Source organism: Oncorhynchus tshawytscha, linkage group LG16 (genome assembly GCF_018296145.1).
Source record: "Oncorhynchus tshawytscha isolate Ot180627B linkage group LG16, Otsh_v2.0, whole genome shotgun sequence".
In the NCBI taxonomy this organism is placed as follows: Eukaryota; Metazoa; Chordata; class Actinopteri; order Salmoniformes; family Salmonidae; genus Oncorhynchus; species Oncorhynchus tshawytscha.
In genome coordinates, this window is record NC_056444.1 from 23,004,678 (window position 1) to 23,026,724 (window position 22,047).

At 42.3% G+C, this 22,047-nt stretch overlaps 2 protein-coding genes across 7 annotated transcripts in view; both read right to left on the reverse strand.

Moving 5' to 3' along the window:
• The window catches only part of LOC112215525 (netrin-G1-like), a 211,489-nt gene extending 200,737 nt beyond the window's left edge, over positions 1-10,752 (reverse strand). For 5 of the 6 annotated variants that reach the window (XM_042298993.1, XM_042298992.1, XM_042298990.1 and 2 more), the window contains exon 1: positions 7,574-8,563. The gene's annotated coding sequence lies outside the window, so the exon portion shown is untranslated. Of the gene's footprint in view, positions 1-7,573; positions 8,564-10,327 lie in introns of those variants that run through there. The other variant, XM_042298989.1, reaches the window with a different exon arrangement.
• Positions 10,753-17,670: 6,918 nt separating this feature from the next.
• On the reverse strand, positions 17,671-19,043 carry prmt6 (protein arginine methyltransferase 6). Its single transcript, XM_024376538.2, has one exon. The coding sequence runs from the start codon at positions 18,984-18,986 to the stop codon at positions 17,931-17,933; it is 1,056 nt and encodes a 351-aa protein (XP_024232306.1). The 5' UTR covers positions 18,987-19,043; the 3' UTR covers positions 17,671-17,930.
• Positions 19,044-22,047: the final 3,004 nt, after the last annotated feature.

A 22,047-nucleotide genomic window follows, 5' to 3' on the forward strand; every position in this document is an offset into this window, starting at 1 on the left:
AGATACGCAGGCTAGATAAGGGGAGTGGAGACAGAGATACCCAGGTTAGAGAAGGGGAGTGGAGACAGAGATACGCAGGCTAGATAAGAGGAGTGGAGACAGAGATATGAGGAGTGGAGACAGAGATAACCAGGATAGATAAGGGGAGTGGAGACAGAGATACCCAGGTTAGATAAGGGGAGTGGGGACAGAGATACCCAGGTTAGATAAGAGGAGTGGAGACAGAGATACCCAGGCTAGATAAGAGGAGTGGGGACAGAGATACCCAGGTAAGATAAGAGGAGTAGAGACAGAGATACCCAGGCTAGATAAGAGGAGTGGAGACAGAGATACCCAGGCTAGAGAAGAGGAGTGGGGACAGTTATACCCAGGTTAGATAAGGGGAGTGGAGACAGAGATACCCAGGCTACATAAGGGGAGTGGAGACAGAGATACCCAGGTTAGATAAGAGGAGTGGAGACAGAGATACCCAGGTTACATAAGGGGAGTGGAGACAGAGATACCCAGGCTAGATAAGGGTAGTGGGGACAGTTATACCCAGGTTAGATAAGGAGAGTGGAGACAGAGATACCCAGGTTAGATAAGGGGAGTGGAGACAGAGATACCCAGGCTAGAGAAGGGGAGTGGGGACAGAGATACCCAGGTTAGATAAGGGGAGTGGAGACAGAGATACCCAGGTTAGATAAGGGTAGTGGAGACAGAGATACCCAGGTTAGATAAGGGAGTGGAGACAGAGATACCCAGGCTAGATAAGGGTAGTGGGGACAGTTATACCCAGGTTAGATAAGGGGAGTGGAGACAGAGATACCCAGGCTAGAGAAGGACAGGGACAGAGAGATACCCAGGCTAGATAATAGATAAGGGAGCAGGGACAGAGATACCCAGGCTGGATAATAGATAAGGGAGCAGGGACAGGGATACCCAGGCTAGATAATAGATAAGGGAGCAGGGACAGGATACCCAGGCTAGATAATAGATAAGGGAGCAGGGACAGAGATACCCAGGCTAGATAATACATAAGGGAGCAGGGACAGAGATACCCAGGCTAGATAATAGATAAGGGAGCAGGGACAGAGATACCCAGGCTAGATAATACATAAGGGAGCAGGGACAGAGATACCCTGGCTAGATAATAGATAAGGGATCATGGACAGAGATACCCTGGCTAGATAATAGATAAGGGAGCAGGGACAGAGATTCCCAGGCTAGATAATAGATAAGGGAGCAGGGACAGAGATACCCAGGCTAGATAATAGATAAGGGAGCAGGGACAGAGATACCCAGGCTAGATAATAGATAAGGGAGCAGGGACAGAGATTCCCAGGCTAGATAATAGATAAGGGGAGCACATAAAAGATCACAACCTCGCCCCATCGATCAAGAATAAGGTGGGACACTGCAGAAATAAAGGGGTTTTAGAGGATGTGAGAGATTAAGTTTAATATATGTTGATAAATAATAATATGTTGATAAAGGCTTTCAAAGAGTGAACATGTTGTCAATTAGAGTTCGACCGATTATTATTTTTCCACATCGATGCCGATTATTGGAGGACCAAAAACAAACCAGATACCGATTAGTCGGTCGATTATATATATATATATATATATGTAATAATGACAATTACATCAATACTGAATGAACAATGAACACATATTTTAACTTAATATAATATATAAATAAAATCTATTTAGTCTCAAATAAATAATGAAACATGGTTTCATTTGGTTTAAATAATGCAAAAACACAGTGTTGGAGAAGAAAGTAAAAGTGCAATATGTGCCATGTAAAAAAGCTCAAGTTTAAGTTCCTTGCTCAGAACATATGAAAGCTGGTGGTTCAATATTCCCAGTTCTTCAATATTCCCAGTTAAGAAGTTTTAGGTTGTAGATATTATAGGAATTATGACACATCGACTATTTCTCTCTATACCATTTGTATTACCCAGGCTAGATAATACATAAGGGAGCAGGGACAGAGATACCCAGGCTAGATAATAGATAAGGGAGCAGGGACAGAGATAACAAGGCTAGATAATACATAAGGAAGCAGGGACAGAGATACCCAGGCTAGATAATACATAAGGGAGCAGGGACATAGATACCCAGGCTAGATAATAGATAAGGGAGCAGGGACAGAGATACCCAGGCTAGATAAAAGATAAGGGAGCAGGGACAGAGATACCCAGGCTAGATAATAGATAAGGGAGCAGGGACAGAGATACCCAGGCTAGATAATAGATAAGGGAGCAGGGACAGAGATACCCAGGCTAGATAATAGATAAGGGAGCAGGGACTGAGATACCCAGGCTAGATAATAGATAAGGGAGCAGGGACAGAGATTCCCAGGCTAGATAATAGATAAGGGGAGCACATAAAAGATCACAACAGCCAGGTCATTATCACCCTCTACAATTCAGACACTGGTCTTTCCTCTCATTATTACCCACTTTGAATCCAGTGTCACTGGCAGAGGAGAGCAGAGCAGGGGAGAGGGGTGTGCTATGCATTTTAAGTGAGACCTGGGCTATTTGGGGCAGGTCGCCTGCTTCCTCCCCCCATCCATCAAGAATAAGGTGGGACACTGCAAAAATAAAGGGGTTTTAGAGGATGTGAGAGATTAAGTTTAATATATGTTGATAAATAATAATATGTTGATAAAGGCTTTCAAAGAGTGAACATGTTGTCAATTAGAGGTCGACCGATTATTATTTTTCAACGCCGATACCGATTATTGGAGGACCAAAAACAAAACAGATACCGATTAGTCGGTCGATTATATATATATATATCTGTAATAATGACAATTACATCAATACTGAATGAACAATGAACACATGTTTTAACTTAATATAATATATAAATAAAATATATTTAGTCTCAAATAAATAATGAAACATGGTTTCATTTGGTTTAAATAATGCAAAAACACAGTGTTGGAGAAGAAAGTAAAAGTGCAATATGTGCCATGTAAAAAAGCTAACGTTTAAGTTCCTTGCTCAGAACATATGAAAGCTGGTGGTTCAATATTCCCAGTTCTTCAATATTCCCAGTTAAAAGTTTTAGGTTGTAGATATTATAGGAATTATGACACGTCGACTATTTCTCTCTATACCATTTGTATATCCTGTACCTTTGACTATTGGATGTTCTTATAGGCACTTTAGTATTGCCAGCCTAATCTCGGGAGTTGATGGGCTTGAAGTCATTAACAGCGCTGTGAATCAAGCATTGCTAAGAGCTGCTGGCAAATGCAGTAAAGTTTGAATGAATGCTTACGAGCCTGCTGCTGCCTACCACCGCTCAGTCAGACTGCTCTATCAAATATCAAATCATAGACTTAATTGTAAAATAATAATCAAAAAAATACGAGCCTTTGGTCATTAATATGGTCAAATCCGGAAACTATCATTTCAAAGACAAAACGTTTATTCTTTCAGAGAAATATGGAACCGTTCCGTATTTTATCAAATGGGTGGGAACCCTAAGTCTAAATATTGCTGTTACATGGCACAACCTTCAATGTTATGTCATAATTATGTACAATTCTGGCAAATTAGTTCGCAACAAGCCAGGCGGCCCAAACTGTTGCATATACCCTGACTCTGCATGCAATGAACGCAAGATAAGTGACACAATTTCCCTAGTTAATATTGCCTGCAAACATGAATTTCTTTTAACTAAATATGCAGGGTTAAAAATATATACTATTGATTTTAAGAAAGGGCATTGATGTTCATGGTTAGGTACAATCATGCAACGATTGCGCTTTTTTCGCGAATGCGCTTTTGTTAAATCATCCCCCATTTGGCGAAGTAGGCTGTGATTCGATGATAAATCAACAGACACCGGATTGATTATATGCAACGCAGGACAAGCCAGTTAACCTAGTAATATCATCAACCATGTGTAGTTAACTAGTGATTATGTGAAGATTGATTGTTTTTTATAAGATAAGTTTAATGCTAACTAGTAACTTACCTTGGCTCCTTGCTGCATTCGCGCAACAGATGGTCAGCCTACCATGCAGTTTCCTCGTGGAATGCAATGTAATCGGCCATAATCGGCGTCCAACAATTCCGATTACCGATTGTTATGAAAACTTGAATCGGTTAGTTGAAAATGTATTAAAAATGAAGCAATATACACAAACAAAACTGTAAAATAAATTGCTTACTATTTGACATGGAATGGAGTCCTATGAAGGCTATGAACTCTTCTGCGGTTCAGTAAGTGAGTATTTTCAGTCTTTCCTGTTCTAAGGCATCCTTGGTGTACAGTACACTGGGCTCCCGGCTCACTGGCTCATAAGGCATACATAGAACGGGGTGTATTTTTGGGGGATAGGATCCTACCAATGAGGCAATGCTGAGGTTGATTTTATATTTAAACCCATAAATGTTTTACAGGATCCATATGACCTCGCGGAGAGCTCTCTCGCCAACTCTTTCCCTTCTCTCTTTTTCTCTCTCTGAAGCTGTGAACACCCCCCTCCCTCCCTTATGTCCGCTTCCATTTCGTCCCTGGGGCCACTCAAGCATGGCTGAGTGTTTAAAAGTCAGTAGGGAAAGACATGCATGCTTGGCCTGGCAGTGGTTACAACTACTGGAGTAGCTTCTGACTGAGTCATGTGTATGAATACCCAACCTCTTCAGCTCCCTCCTACCTCACTGCCTCCCAACAATCCTGCTCTTCTTCTTTTCATCTTGTCTCTTTATACCTGTTCCCTGTGCCCTCTCATATTTTCCACGTCTCTCTGTCTCCATCTCTTGCTAAACAAAGCCAGTGATGTGCCTAGCTTGTGTGGGATAGACAGGAGAGAAAAAGACAGATGGAGACATAGAGAGAGAGAAACAGAAAGAGAGAGAGAGAGAGAGAGGTAGAGAGAGAGAGAGAGAGAGAGAGAGAGAGAGAGGTAGAGAGAGAGAGAGAGAGAGAGAGAGAGGTAGAGAGAGAGAGAGAGAGAGAGAGAGAGAGAGAGAGAGAGAGAGGTAGAGAGAGAGAGAGAGAGAGAGAGAGAGAGAGAGAGAGAGAGAGAGAGAGAGAGAGAGAGAGAGAGCTGGGCCAGCATCACATGGAGACTTGTGCCATGCATGGAGGGCTCTTCACTCTCCTCAGATTCCTGGGCCTGCCTTCCTTTCCCAGAATCCCTAATCTTCCTCGTTAACAACCTGCCAATATGACAGTCCTCATAAATAAACATGTGGCAGACAACCGGAGCATGCCCCTACCAACATGACAACCAAGCGTTCAATGTTCCAGAATGTTTGATGAGCCCAACACACATCTCTGTGGCATACCATCACCACAGCACCAGCCGATCCTCACAATGGCCTCCCCTCTCCTCTGTCTTCAACGTGTCACTGGCTAAAATTTGCATACAGGTGTATGATCTTTTTTCAATCATGGTGTGGTGTATCCTAGCTAATGAATGAAGCTATAACAACTGTTTCGGTGAAACAGCATGGCTTTCTGTCTGTTGGGGAGGGGAGCATCGAGAAATCAAAGCGAAGGTTTTGAGCAGAACAGCAGTGGAACATGGCAGCCCTCCCTTCCCCCTCTAATACAATCTGATTGTTGGAGCCAGACAGGTCCCGGGCCTCTGAAGGCAAGAAACTCCCTCAGCGCTGCTGCCAAGACGTGCTTGACTTGCCCCCACAGCTGCATCTCACATGGTCTCTCTCTCTCTGTCTCTCCTTTTCTCTTACCCCCCCGCTCTTACGCTCTCTTACTCTCACCGCTTTCACACTCTCCTTCCTCTCTCACTCTTACTCCCTGCCACATGCATCTTGTGTGTGAGAGAGGGGCACTTTTGACAGGGTGACTCTTACGATGCTGTCTGCGTGGAGTCGTGTGTGTGTGTGGAGCTCGGGGCATCTGTTACTCCTGCGCCACATACAGAAGTGTACTGTAGCAAACTAGACAGCAGGGAGAAAGTATACGCCAGCCACCACCACTACCACTCCTCCACCCTCTCTCTCCCTGTCTCTCGCCCTCTCACATTCCCCTCGGCCTCCCTTCGCCACCAAGCACACACTTCATTGCGACATAGGAACACCTAATGCATTATTAAAAACACTTTTCCTAAAAGGCTGCTACCATATTATTCAGCTTTCACAGTGGCATGCCTGCATGGCTACTCTACATGTCCACCTCTAGCCCTTAGAATAAGCCCAGCAAGGTAACCCACTGGAAATAGAGAACATGTGCATTAATAGTAATGAACATGTATAGCAGCTGATACTGTTACATTGAGCTTTATCAAAATCCAAGGTCCTTTGAAGGCAATGTATAAAATAAAGTAGTCATGTCTAAATTATAAGGTAAATATCGTAACAAGTGCAAGTTTTACTATTGGCAACATGTCAACATGGATGGACTGGAAATCATTATAATGACTATTGCTCTTCGTTCCAAATTTGATCAACATCATAATTTATGGGTGAACAGAATATCATTTAGTATCATATCTAATATTAACCTTTACAAGTCAATCCAGGACATTACCGCACTTGTTTTTAAAAATTCTGTGAAATTAAATTGGCATACATGAATGGTTTGACAATGATATTACTATTATTACAAACAAACTAAAATGTAAAAATAAGTTAGTAGGCCCTGTATTAGAAATATAAATACTGTATAGCACCATAATGTATTTCAATAGTATGCCATAATATATATGATATGTGATAATGTTAACCAAACCCAACTGTATAACATACATTATACTGGCTCTCAGTCTGCAGCTTCTTACTGACCATTATTATTTACCAAATCTAAACAAAGTCAAGTAATATGCAGAGGATAAGCCTGGATTCGAAATGCACGGGTGATGCACGGACAGAAAGCTGCTCTGAATAAAACAACTACTCAAACATATCGTTAGGCGTATCAATAGACTACCCTGAATATAAGAAACTACCAAGCCTTTCCAAAGGATGCAGGATAGATTGTCGTGTATAAAAAAACACTTCTATTTTGGTACCCTCACATTCTTTAGCCTACTAAAAAACTTGGGGCTTCAGCAGGTGTATTGATAGGACAGGGCTGAACAGGGCATAACCATGAAGTATATTTCCTTTAAAACAACCCCCCCAAAAATACAGAATAGACCGTATCTTTTTAGCGGCATTTCATGATATTGACTGGTAACACTAATACGGAATTGATCAATTCCACAAGGGGGCGCTTCCACAAATCACAAGTAGGCTTAGCTTTGCCAAAAGGGCACCGGAGTCAAGTAATTAATGTTTTCATTACATTATTTTAGGTATTAAATGAGTAATGAGCATGGACGCGTTCAACTTCATTCAGACTGCATTATGGCAAATTATACCAAATGTTCAAAGATATGACATAATCAACACTTCGATAAGAGCCAACTATAGGTGGGTTTCCAACTAAAGTTAGGCTACAATTCAGGAAGTATTGAAAGATGAGTCAGCTATTAAGACTACCTTCATACAGCATACAATGTTTTAACGAAGGTGGCCACAATTAAACGAGTTACTTTAATTGTACAACATGCCTACAAAATAGACTTAGTTCAATAATAGCCTATGCGTACTTACATTTGTAGGTTTGCCTCAATTCACCGTGCACAGTCCAGTGTTCAACAAGTTCAGCACTGACCACAGGAACCCCTTTAAGATGCGCGTGTAAATCTTAATGTGATGAGTTCGGTAGAAACGGGATGCTAAAAGTTGATGACCCAAGATTTAAAACAAGCTGAGTCTGGAGTGGAGGCAGCGATTGAATGGTCCCCCCGCGCGCACGTCAATCTTCCTGGAATCGCTGTGCAAGTGCAACATCTCTTTAGTGAAGAGACGGGATCAGAGGAGATTTTCTCCCACTTTAAAACAAATGACTGATCACTGTCTGGAGCTCTTAGAGCAGCACAATAACACAAATAGGTGAGTATTTTGACAGCAGCCTATGTCCCGCGCGCCGCTGGTCATCATTCTGCCACGTGCAATTCCATTATTGCATTGTTGGAAGCAATGGAACAGTTTCCGCATCAGAAAAATAAAAAGAACACTATGAAAAAACTTTGAAACGCAAAGGCTCCTTTGTCTTTTATAAAATGTCCGTTTAATCTGTATCATTTCTTAGATCCACAGCCAAGACATTTGACTCCTGTGAGCGGATATACACTTATCTCTCTCTCTCTCTTAATCTCTCGCTATAGCCTACTCGTTACAGGCACTCAAAGGGAACATGAATCACAGCAATTAGCAGCGCTGCCGAGAATATCCTCCACTGTTCCGGCGTCACGCATCCCTCGCGCATTCCCCTACACTGCACTGCTAGGCAGGAAACTGCTCAGTGGAGATGGCGGGTAAGAGATAGCGCACTTAGAGAGTCCGTTAGATTAAACCGCTCACTCAGCCTCAATATTTTCCCCCCAGCGCAGTCCTCTTTCAGGACCAGTCTGAGACTCAATGGGGCGGATGTATCTAAACTTAGAGGACAAATGACAGATCACTGAGAACAGTGGTTCCCACTCTAACGGACGGAGCAGAGAGAGAGAGAGAGATATGAGAGATAAGCAATCTCTTCCAAATGCGAGCTAAAGTAGTGATTGCATCCCGTACCTCTACCAATATGCCTACATGTGTTCCGCAGGGTCCTAAAGGTAGCAAATAATTTTAATAACCTCAGTCATTAAACTATTTTAAATGTAGTTGTTTTGGTGGTTTAGTTCAATGATATAGACTAACTGTTTCAATGCTATGTAAACATAGGCTAGAGTTTTGTCAGATTGCGCACTGGACGAAACGTTGTGATGATGTTGGTAATTGACTTGGAGAGGCACACATATGGAAATGAAAATCAAACATTTAGGCTTTCCATGCCTAAATATGGGGCTCCTGAGCCACCCAAATCTGTCCCGGGTTAAATTAATGAGGGGTTTGAAAATATGAGTATAGAGGTCTGTCAAATATAGGCATGGGATGAAGCGCAAAGCATGCACTCCACCCCATACATGACGTGCTCAAATACAGCACACACATACCACGGCCACCCACCAAAAACCTTGATGAGTCAGTGTGAGTTGCTGGAAGTTTAGCAACGTCATTACACTTTGTGTAAGACTCCATCTGTTAGCTGCATTTTCACTGCAATTTACCGGACACTGGCAAGAGTCGAAACAAGTGATTTCTACAGGGGATTGAGTCCGCAGCAATCTCTCACACCGTCAGGATATTAGCCTTGGGGAGGGCCCAGATTATATTAAAATTCGATCCATTCTGACAGTAAATCCTCCAGCGGTGGCGATGATCCGGTGGACAGAAAGAAACAATCAAGACCAGAGATGGAGGGAGAAAGAGAAAGCACTGAAATTATATCAATGACCCTGCTACTCCTGTTTTGACGTCTAGGACCGGTTTGGAATACACATCTATTTCAATTCTTCTCCATTGAGTAGCAAAGGAGAACAGTCCCTATGGTTGACCTGTATAGAGGTCTCATGTAGGAGTACAAATAGTCTGTTAGGCCTGTATGATTCACAAGTTTGAAAAAACATCCTTGTGGGACAGATGCTGACCTGTGGCCTGTGACTTGAGATTTCTGTAGAATGTCAATAGGCCTAGTTTTGCAATTATTGTGCTGGACAATAAACTCCCTTACTTACTCACATATTTCTATTGAAAATGTCAAACGTTGCAATTAAAATCGGTGTTGAAAGTTGGAAAGAAGTAGCACGGGGCCATATCTTAATAACCTAATGCTTTTGTTAGGATTTAAAATTGAAAATTGGAATTAAAAGTAATTATTCCCTTACAGTGTCTCGCTGCACCCCTGTTGATGTCGATATGTTGAAATGAATCAGTAGCGTTATTATCAGCATTGTACAATTTATGAGGTGATGGAAGAATCCTATATGTCGAAATCAGCTCCTCACACACAGCTCGCTCTATGAGCAGTGCAATACATACACCTATCAGACCTCTGTTAGATAGTGAGCCCTATAGTGAGGCATATGGCCTCAATTATCACACAGATATTCCCGAACAGCAAGTCCGCAACAACACCTTGGCAAGCTTTACACCACGCAGCAAACGCACAAATAAATCAAAGGTCTAGGACAACAATTAAGAAGATTACAAAGGCATACAACTATACCCACTGTTCTTATAGATTTATTTTAAAGCATTATTTAATGAATCGACTGTACTCTATTTTTATCATAGTTATACACTTTTCCTGTCAGCTGTCAGAAACCACTCTATCAAATCATAAGGCGTCTCATATAGCCGCGACCATCAACAAGTTTGTGCCCATCCCTCCAACATGCAGAAACCCAAACAAGTAGACCTTACCTTTTCTCTCAAAGGCTCATTTCGTATCCTTGCGAAGAATAGCGAAGATCATGTAACACAGCGATATATTTCTTTTTTTAAACCTGGTCATCGTCGTTCACGCGGAGAGCAGAGACTTGCTGTGAAACGACTAGTTCTCTCCGTGGCTTCACCGGAATGGGGTGAGCAGAGGCACGGATGTCACTTCAGTGACAATGGCACTTCAGTTAGTGGAACAACAAGGCAAACACATGCAACGTCACACAGGGGTAAAGGGAAATAGTACTTTAAGTTCTACTTGATCCTTGTCTGAAAAGTTGTTGATGACAAAAATACAGTGGCTATGACTATTGAGCACGTCTTTCATTAGACTTGTAGAAGGAGCGGTTATAATACCGACACTCATGAGTAGTGCTGCAGCATACTGACATGTAGTAAATGATCTTGTCTACCGAGACACACGCATTTCAAGCATCTTTCAGTAGTGGAAACATCGTGTTTAATTGCTATAAAACTATTTGTTATGGGTATACTTTAGTTTGCCTTTAATAGTCATATAATAAGTCATGCAATGTCACAACTAAGTTTAGTAAATCATTTCAAGTGAAAAGATAAGGCTACAGAAAACAGATTGATAGTAGAAAATATCTAACACGTGACAATCACATGACGTTGTGGAAAGTATAACAACATTGCATCTGAGGGTTTGTCAGTCCTTTTTAGCAAACAAAGATGGAAGCCAGCCAGTCACATGGGCTATTTTTGCTTTGACATAACATAAAATGTATTTAAATTAAGCATCATCCCAATCCTAACATGGAGAACAATTATTATCAAATTGTGTTAGTGTAATTTACTCTGCTCAAAATACATTACACGTGCACTTCAAAAGAAAAAGATCAGAGAAAGTATATAGCTCTATGTAGATGCGTCAACTGGGCACTGGCTTCAGCACCATAGACAGCTCCTCGTGTGTTAACTGGGCAGCACTGCTCTTTTCTGGAGCTGGACAGCTCGTCACACCTTAACTGGCAGCACCGCTCATTTAAGGTGGTGGACAGCTCCTTACGTGACAAAGCACAGTTGAATACTATAGGGATCATCTTCTCACAAATAGAATGCATTTAGCTTTTTAATAACTCACACCTCAATGCATGGAGAGGTATTTTGAATCTTAATATACCTTTCAGCACGTGGACAGATCCTCACGCGACTCGCCCAAGGGCAAATAATCTGACACGAACATACCATCACAAACCACACAATAACCAGCATTGGAATAAAACAGCCCATTTCATGCAACTCTCTTTTCCTGTAATGCCTAGTTTGTGTGTCCACTTAGCTACACCGAGGACAGAATGGATAAAAATACAGATGTTGTAGACTGAATAACTTTCAAAAAGTACAATTGTTCTCACTGCATCACCACAACTCTGAAGAAGAGAAGAAAGACAAATGTTAGTCTATTTTTTTTAAATGCCTCAGGGTCAGTATACACTAACTAGGTGACCTGAACAGGAAGCATTGAAGGCCCTTACTTTAGTTATAGTCTTCCTTGGTCAGAGGACTTGTGGTCTTACAATAACCTCTCCTTCTACATAGGTTGTAATATCTAACAGCTATTAAACAATTACCTGTAAATCATCTCACTGACAGAGGGATAAAAATGGTACTTGAACTAGACATCAAATGTATTGTGGTCGGATGGATTGTAAAAACAAATTGTGATCCACTGGCCCCTTTCCTTCTTTGATTGAAAAGCTTCTGCACCATCTATGTTGACTATCCCCCTCCCCCCATTCAGCACAGTGTTTTAAAATCTATGTCGAGGTTCGATAGTTGGCACTGCAATTGACACAGACCGGCAATCACGTGCCTCACGCTCCATTCTTTGTCATCCACCTCTGTCAGTGTGTGTGTGTATGTGTGCCTTTCTGTGGATGCTGTGCTGTCATATGTTGGATGATGATTAGAAAATGGATGTCTACAGACATTTTTGCCCATCACTGTATTGGATTTCACCTTGGTTCAATGGAGTGTACTGTTGCCTTCATCTGGTTGGCAAGCAAGTGGAAGGCAGTGTGTGTATTTGTATTAATTATGAACCCCCATTAACTGCTGCCAAGGCAGCAGCTACTCTTCCTGGGGTCCAGCAAAATTAAGGCAGTTATACCATTTTCAAAACATTACAATACATTCACAACAGATTTCACAACACACATTTTTCTTGAAAAACAAAACAAAAAAGACTGATCATCAGGAAGAGTTACAAGCACTGGAACAAAATAGGCCTCGGTTTGAGTCCCAGTCAAACAAAAACCCTGGATTTGCTACATAGGTGTCAGCAGTGGGATGGTCAGGATACCATAATATGTCAACTGTAAGCCCAGCAATAGTTCTATTACTACTTATTATATGTATTCTTATAAGATAACATTACGCCCATGACCTGGCTAAAGACCTTTCATCAATATGTGTTCTACAGTCCTCTACTTATCCTGCATGGTGCTTTAAGCCCACAACTTAACTCCCCAAATTGAAATATCAAAATAAGTCAAAAAAAAGAAAAAAAGAAAAACTATACCTGAGAAGAATTACATAGGAGCGTAATCCATAAAGTTCATGATTGAAAAGGGATTAGAACCACACAGGCACCACACAGTATGGTGGATTTGTACTTCACACACAGGCGAAACCCGTCTGCCTCGCCTCCTGCCGTAGGCTGATTGTGATTTGGCCATCCTGTTCGGGATTTACTTAACAGCACCAAACAACTCTGTCCCTGTTGTGATGTGTTGTGTCCGTTCATGCAGTCATGCCTCACTGCATTCAGTTGGATGCATTTTTGACACACACACACACACACACACACACACACACACACACACACACACACACACACACACACAATTCCAGCTGAGGATTTGAATGTGAAGTCAGTCACATTCATGGGCTGGGGATAAACAGATAAATGGGAACACACCATAGTATTTGAACAGCTTTACTGTGTGCATCAATGTTTGTGTACAAAATAATTATTGAAACGTAGCCTTATCGTAAAGCAGAAATAATACAATGGAACAGTATAGGTGTGAGAGAAAGGTATTCAGTAACTGTATAATAGAGATAATCCAGTAGAAAAAGGTGTTCAGTAACTGTATAATAGAGATAATCCTGTAGAAAAAGGTGTTCAGTAACTGTATAATAGAGATAATCCTGTAGAAAAAGGTGTTCAGTAACTGTATAATAGAGATAATCCTGTAGAAAAAGGTGTTCAGTAACTGTATAATAGAGATAATCCTGTAGAAAAAGGTGTTCAGTAACTGTATAATAGAGATAATCCTGTAGAAAAAGGAAGAGTGATGGAGTGATGGAGTGATTGAAACCTACCTTATTACACTATTTAAAAGAATAGACAATAAAAGAAGGGCAGTAGTGTCGGTGTGAGAGAAAAAAGGTGTAGGCTAAATGCATGATAGAGATTAGTGGTGCAAGGTAGTTTGTAATATCCCTGTCTATAAAAAGGCTTACATCCAGGGCTGCTAATGATAATGATGACAGATGATTTCTCCAGGGCTGTAGGGAGACTAACGCACAGCTCAGGGAATTGCTCTTCTAAATTACGTTTTTGTAAATAACATGTTTCCAATTTGTCAAAATATTGGTTACGATAACTGGCTGGTGGACAATGATTCCTATTGGTTTCTATATTGTAGGCCATTAGCATACCAGGCACAAATAGGAGATGGTGATCAGGGGTCCATTCCAAATGGCATCCTGTTCCCTATATAGTGCCCTACTTTTGGCCAGGGCCCATAGGGCTCTGACCAAAAGAACTGCATTGTATAGGGAGCCATTTGGGAAAGGGGGGTACCTAGTCAGTTGTCCAGCAATGTATTCAACTGAAATGTGTCTTCCGCATTTCACCCAACCCCTCTGAATCAGAGAGGTGTGGGGGTCTGCCTTAATCGACAACCATGTCTTCGGCGCCCGGGGAACAGTGGGTTAACTGCCTTGCTCCGGGGCAAGGCAGAACGACAGATTTGTACCTTGTTAGCTCGGGGATTTGATCCAGCAACCTTGCGGTTACTGGCCCAACGCTCTAACCACTTTGGACGTAGACCAGTTCGTTCTAATGTGAATCCAGTCAGGGATGTTGTATCGGGCTAAAAAGATCCCTCATAGACACATAGGCCTACGATGAAATTCATTAACTCTAAAACAATGCATACAATATAGATAATCTTCTCACATATAGAATGCATTTAGCTTTTTAATAACACATACCTCGGTCCATGGAGAGGCTTTTTCAATCTTAATCTATCTCTCTTTCGCAGCTGTTTCACACTTTCCTAGCACCCTCCTTCCTCCTCAGTCTGTGGAGTTATAATGGGGAATGTAACATAATGTCAAATGTTCATTTCATGGTACTTCTACTGACTCACATTGTTCTCTCATAACAGTGGTTATCCTCATCAGCTGCTGTCAGACGAGCCTTTGTGTTTCTCAGACTGCAGAAGACATAGTAACAGAGACAGAGGACCAAGGACCTTTGGAAAGACTAGTTGTTGCATACCCATAAGCTCTAACATAGTGGATTCTCCTCTCACACATCCCCACTATAACAATGACTCCAACCATGAGTTAGATTAAGCACATTTTCTATTGATCCTCCTTACAAGACAAATAAACCAATTTAATGTTTCTACGCCCTTTCTATTTGTTTTCAAATGATTCAAGGCCAGGATGGGTTAGAATGAGTAGCGCGTTGAGCAGAGAAGAGTGACTGTGCATGCTGCAGGTTGATACGGAGTTCAGGAGCATCTGGAAGCTAATACTGCACTTAACATTTCCAATATCTGTGTTCCTGCCTTTAGTCTGTCTACTAGGCACTGGCAGGTTAGAAGACACCTGTGGCAACTAAGTGAATTTGAGAAAAAATGTTGCTGTGAAGTCACATGTAACTATGAGAGTCAATAAAGACTACCAAATAACAGCCTACCTGTATATCCTATTTTTCTTATTAAAATGTTACCCGTTCCATGCACCTCCTGTCTCACACCGCATAGTATCATAAAGAGAAAAGCAGGTTTGCCATACTTTTAACATGTACATTATTCTATCAGACATGATCACCTTACTGTAAGCTAATGGTTAGAGTCCGACTGGAATGAAAACGTAAATGCCAGAGAATGCTAGACATTTGTCCTCACCTGAGCTGCATAGCAGTCTTGTTAGGGTAATATACATCAGGGAGGCCTAGAGAGTTTTTCAAAGTAGCCTTCAGTGAATGAGTGGGTGAATCTATTAAACTCGTTATGGACAACCATTTCAATAACAATCAGGTAAAATATGACATCAGATTCAGTTCAATGGGTTCAAGCCTATGGAAATGTGTACACAATAAAATAGACTAGGGCCAGTGACCTGTAGATATATATTTTCTAAACACAAACAGTTAATCGGTCTGGTATCTAGCATATCTATACAGTACATGGAGTGAACAGACAAGAAATCAATATTGATCATCTTTGTCAGTGAGCCAATGGTGGATCCACAGATGATGATTTTTGACAGGCCTATTATGCCAACTGCTGATGTCACTAACAGACACAAAGGCCTGGAAATAGCCCTTAATTTATAAAAATATACAGTGGGGAGAACAATTATTTGATACACTGCCGATTTTGCAGGTTTTCCTACTTACAAAGCATGTAGAGGTCTGTAATTGTTATCATAGGTACACTTCAACTGTGAGAGACGGAATCTAAAACAAAAATCCAGAAAATCACATTGTATGATTTTTAAGTAATTAATCTGCATTTTATTGCATGACATAAGTATTTGATTACCTACCAACCAGTAAGAATTCCGGCTCTCACAGACCTGTTAGTTTTTCTTTAAGAATCGCTCCTGTTCTCCACTCATTACCTGTATTAACTGCACCTGTTTGAACTCGTTACCTGTATAAAAGACACCTGCCCACACACTCAATCAAACAGACTCCGAAATCTCCACAATTGCCAAGACCAGAGAGCTGTGTAAGGACATCAGGGATAAAATTGTAGACCTGCACAAGGCTGGGATGGGCTACAGAACAATAGGCAAGCAGCTTGGTGAGAAGGCAACAACTGTTGACGCAATTATTAGAAAATGGAAGAAGTTCAAGATGGTGGTCAATCACCCTCGGTCTGGGGCTCCATGCAAGATCTCACCTCATGGGGCATCAATGATCATGAGGAAGGTGAGGGATCAGCCCAGAACTACACAGAAGGACCTGGTCAATGACCTGAAGAGAGCTGGGACCACAGTCTCAAAGAAAACCATTAGTTTCACACTACGCCGTCATGGATTAAAATCCTGCAGCACAGGTCCCCCTGCTCAAGCCAGCGCATGTCCAGGCCTGTCTGAAGTTTGCCAATGACCATCTGGATGATCCAGAGGAGGAATGGGAGAAGGTCATGTGGTCTGATGAGCTTTTTGGTCTAAACTCCACTCGCTGTGTTTGGAGGAAGAAGAAGGATGAGTACAACCCCAAGAACACCATCCCAACCGTGAAGCATGAAGGTGGAAACATCATTCTTTGGGGATGCTTTTCTGCAAAGGGGACAGGATGACTGCACCGTATTGAGGGGAGGATGGATGGGGCCATGTATCACAAGATCTTGGCCAACAACCTCCTTCCCTCAGTAAGAGTATTGAAGATGGGTCGTGGCTGGGTCTTCCAGCATGACAATGACCCAAAACACACAGCCAGGGCAACTAAGGAGTGGCTCCTTAAGAAGCATCTTAAGGTCCTGGAGTGGCCTAGCCAGTCTCCAGACCTGAACCCAATAGAAAATCTTTGGAGGGAGCTGAAAGTCCGTATTGCACAGCGACAGCCCCGAAACCTGAAGGGTCTGGAGAAGGTCTGTATGGAGGAGTGGGCCAAAATCCCTGCTGCATTGTGTGCAAACCTGGTCAATAACTACAGGAAACGTATGATCTCTGTAATTGCAAACAAAGGTTTCTGTACCAAATATTAAGTTCTGCTTTTCTGATGTATCAAATACTTATGGCATGCAATAAAATGCAAATTAATTACTTAAAAATCATACACTGTGCTTTTCTGGATTTTTGTTTTAGATTCCATCTCTCACAGTTGAAGTGTACCTATGATAAAAATTACAGACCTCTACATGCTTTAGAAGTAGGAAAACCAGCTAAATCTGCAGTGTATCAAATACTTGTTCTCCACACTGTATATTGCCCTGACCTTGTTACCTTGCTTCTACTGTAAGACCCACTCATAGTGTAAGCAAAACAATGTTTTTTCCCCATCTAAATGAGAAAAAGTGAGTGAGCATACCATTTCAATTGAGAGCTTATTTGTTAAATGTATTTATTTCATTCCATCCACTTAAGTATTTAATTCAGATCAATTATCACAACACTTTGGCTCTCCTTCACAAGTTCAAAGACATCAGGAAACTCTGTAGCATAAACTACACAACAATAGTGGGATTCTTTCCATCATTACAACTTAGGCCTTGGCCAACAATTAATTGCCAAGTGTCACTCTGCTGCTAAGCCAGGTTAATGTAAGGTTGACACTGCTTAAACTGTCAAAGATTAGGTCTAAACATTATTGTTGAGCCTCTCCTGAATAACCATCAGGGATGGAAAAGGTCTTGGACTGTTTTTTGAGTTCTCCTATAGTGTAGTCCACATGGATGCATATATGTCTGGAACTGTCCTCTGAGGGAGACATGTTGACCTCGCCCACCACTGTGGTGTCCTGCCTCACATCGACTGGTTCATCCAGATACAACACTGCCTGCTTCCAGTGCGTCTCCGGTTTGAACGGAGATGTGGAGAGAACCAGGGGCTTCTCCTCGCCACCGGGAAAGGTCACCGTGAACCACACGCAGAGCGCGTTCACGGCAGACGAACCGAAACACTCGCACTTGAATGCCCCCTTCACGGATTTCAGCTGCTCCGTGGTAACCGAGTACAGATCCAACTCCGCGAATTTGGAGGGGTGGGAGAGCACGTCCTCTACCGTCACCAAGTTCACGGTGATGTCATTGCTCATGATGCATTTCCTGGCGAAGTCAGACATGCACGACATGTCCACGTCGTACTGGTCCTTCACAGTTGACCAGAAACTTAGCCGGTCCTCCACCACGAAGTCATTGATGGGTGCAATGTACAGTTCGGCCTTGGAAGGCAAAATAAGGCCGCCGGCTTTAAGCCATTTGTCGCGGGCGAAGAGGACAGAATTCAGCATAGATTCGTGAAGCAGCGCGTACCCCATCCACTCGCTTACTATCACGTCCACCTGCTCCGGCAAATCGATTGTCTCCAGAGTCCCTTTAATCACATCGATTATGTCTTCCATCTTGTTGTGTTTAACGATTTTAACAGCTTGATCAGCGATTGAACTAGCCTCCACCGCGTAAACTTTCCTGGCCCCGGCTTGGGCGCAAAATATGCTTAGAACGCCGGTTCCTGCCCCGACATCCAACACTACTTTCCCTTGGATCAAACTGCTGTTCCTCAGTATCCCTGTCCTGTACGTGTTCGTCCGGACAGTGTCTGCAATCATTTCCTCGTGAATGGTGACATCAGAATAGCTGTCAAAGTACAGGTTATCCTGCACATTTTTGTCTAATTTCCTTTTCTTTGTGAAGTGGGACATTTCGCTTGCCCTCAGATTCTTGTTATCACGTTGGAACGTCAGTGCATTATACTTCCGGAAAGAGGAAACGGGTTGCACCTTGGTCTTTGTCGTTTTAGAAGCAGTCGAATTCGTAGATTTGCTAGCTATTTGTTTTTAAAGAACTACATGTCCCAGAAGTAAAAAGCGAACCATCAAATGACAGTGGTCGCAATGCGTTGTTTGATGCCGCGTTCAAACCATCTGTGAACTCAGAACTCGGAAACTCTGACTTCAATGCGTTCAAAACAACTGGGAACTCGGAAAAAAACAAGCTCCGAATGGGAAACGGTCATCCAAATCAGGATTTCAACTCGGGCATCTTTGTAGAGCTCCAACTTTCCGACCTGAGGATCACTGACGTCATGATTGGGCGCTCGTATTTTTCCGATGTCCCAGTTGATTTGAACGCGGCATCATTCACCGATTGATCAGTGGATGACATGAGTAGCAGGACATCAAATACCATCTTGAAGAATAGTGACAAAGCTGTTTGATCATGAAAAATATGTAACTACTGAATGTGCACAACCACAACCATCCATATCAAATGCAGCATTAAAGAAAACTATCATCCCCATTTCCCTCACTCCTCATCATCTTATATCTTATGGTGCTTTCAAGAAAACTGCGAACTTGGAAAAATAAGAGGTCAAATAATGACATCAGTGGTCTTGAATTCGGAAAGTCGGAGAGACCCATGCTCCCAAAGAGGCCCATGCTCCCAAGTTGGAATTCCAAGTTGGCGGACCTTTCAAAATGATTTTTCCCAGTTTGAGCATGTTTTTTCCCCATGTTCCCAATTTTCTTAAATGCACTGTGCAAGTTCGAGTTCCGAGTTCCCAGATATTTTGAACAAGGCATTATGGTGCCTTATAAAATAAAAACAATACACATTTTGTGAAATTACGATACAGTGGGCATCATAGACCCACATGTGCTCCATCAGGACATGCTTTGCTGTGGGGAAGGCCAATTATAGGCTAAAGCATGTCCACAAATAGTTCTAAGCTCTCCACCCCGAAAATGATGGCAGGTAGAACACATGTTTATGGCACTGTTCTCCTCTTCCAGTGAATCCTCTGTGACTTTCCCAGGTCCTTCCAGATATCCTTGGCTAGCGCTAGTTGGAGAATTAGCAGGAGCTGTATTCCATTTCACTAAGATGAAGAGGAGAGAGCTGCCAGGTTGTTGGGTTTTCCAGGATTCCTTTCAAATTAATACTTACGACAATGCAATGAAAAATGTGAATTTATTTTACATATCAGCTAACCACATCATATGTTATAGCAATCTGGTACCCGACGGTACAGTTGATGACGTGGCATGCAACCATTGGTTGAAACATGCAACGTCTGAGCAGGGGGACGTAACCAGTGTGTCTATCTGGCCTCCCCTCCCCTCACAGTTGCAGGTAGCCGCCCCCCCGCACACACACATACACAGGTAGCCTGGCTGGTCAGATGCCAGGGCCAATCAGAACCTCACCACATCCCCCAATATGATGGATGACATGAATTCCCTTTAACCTTAACAAAATGACAACACATCATCATCGCCTGTCTCTCTAGAGACAGAGGAGTAGCTACAAAGCAGCTTTTGGTCTGACAAGCTCTACTTTTTTCTTCACCTTCGGTTTGCCTGCATGTGCTGCTTCTCTTGTTTGTGATGAAGTCACCTTGTACAGTTCCTATCATGGGTAGCAGTGTTGTCTATCTTGCTTTCTTCCTGCTCACTCTCTCTCTCACAGACACACACACTAAGATAACACACGTGTTTGCATAAAATCACCCTTGTTATATCATGTAATTTCCCAATCTCAAATTATTGGAGGATAAAAAAAAACACGTTTGCTCAGATGTGAGCACCTTATCTCCTTTAATTAAAGTTTTCTATCACTGTTTGCTGATCTAAACCACGGGCTCACTGGAGTCTGATTGGTGAGTCTGATGGACTGCCAGGAGGGAAGGCATTGTGTTCACTGGGCCTGAAACATGTTGGAAAATTTCAGAGATGTTAAAGCAGGGAGATGGGAGAGAAAAGCAAGGGAGCTGATGGTTGGTCAACCATGAGTACAGCTAGAGAAAACCAAATCACTTTGGAAAAATCGATAACCTACCCGCCCAAAGCTGATCTTTATTTTCTTCTTCTTTTCAAGCTCAATAAGTTGTTTGTGAAGGACTCATTACATCATGCTGAGACAGACTGCAAGAAGGAAGAAGAGGACTGAGTGTGTGAGTATATCTGGTTTGTGTGTATGTACAGTCTGCTGGAGTTGTGGTGATGACCATGTACAGCACATGCCTGTATTTAGATGTCACTGTGTATGTGTTTTCTGTTTGGCATGTGTGTTTTGAGAGAAAGAGAGGCAGGTGTGAAGGTTCTGACTTCTGAGTTTCAGAATATAAAAACAGGGAGGGAGAGACAGACAGAGAGAGAATGAGACAGACAGAAAGAGAGAGAGAGAGAGAGAGAGAGAAAGGTAGCAAGAGTGAGCAGGCTCTTTGTACTGGAAAACAGGATGTGGTGCTTCTTTTTGGGCAGCTGCTGTCAGTCTGTACAGTCCCCTAGGAGTAGCCTGACTGCTGCCAGCATGACCAGACCTGTCACCTGCCTTAGCACTAGCCACACACACACAGGAATGAATGCACGCATTCACACACACACACACACACACACACACACACACACACACACACACACACACACACACACACACACACACACACACACACACACACACACACACACACACACACACACACACACACACACACACACACACACAGGTCCAGTGTCCTAGCAATCAGTCTCAGTGTCATGATCCCCCATTCCAGAAGACTAGCATGCTGAGTAACAGACACTTGGATGCAATGGCTGACTATCGATCATTTCCAGGGATCAATAGGAGAGTACTTTGATATTTTACTTTCATAGAACAGGGTTACATAAGCGAACAGTGGTCTGTCATAAAACAGCTTCTCCTTTTAAACAAAACATTGATTATTGTTTTCAATTGTTCTCTCTGTTTCAATGACAAACA

Excerpts from the sequence above, each read along its gene's own strand:
- prmt6 (XM_024376538.2), bottom strand. The coding sequence starts at position 18,986 with ATGTCCCACTTCACAAAGAAAAGGAAATTAGACAAAAATGTGCAGGAT.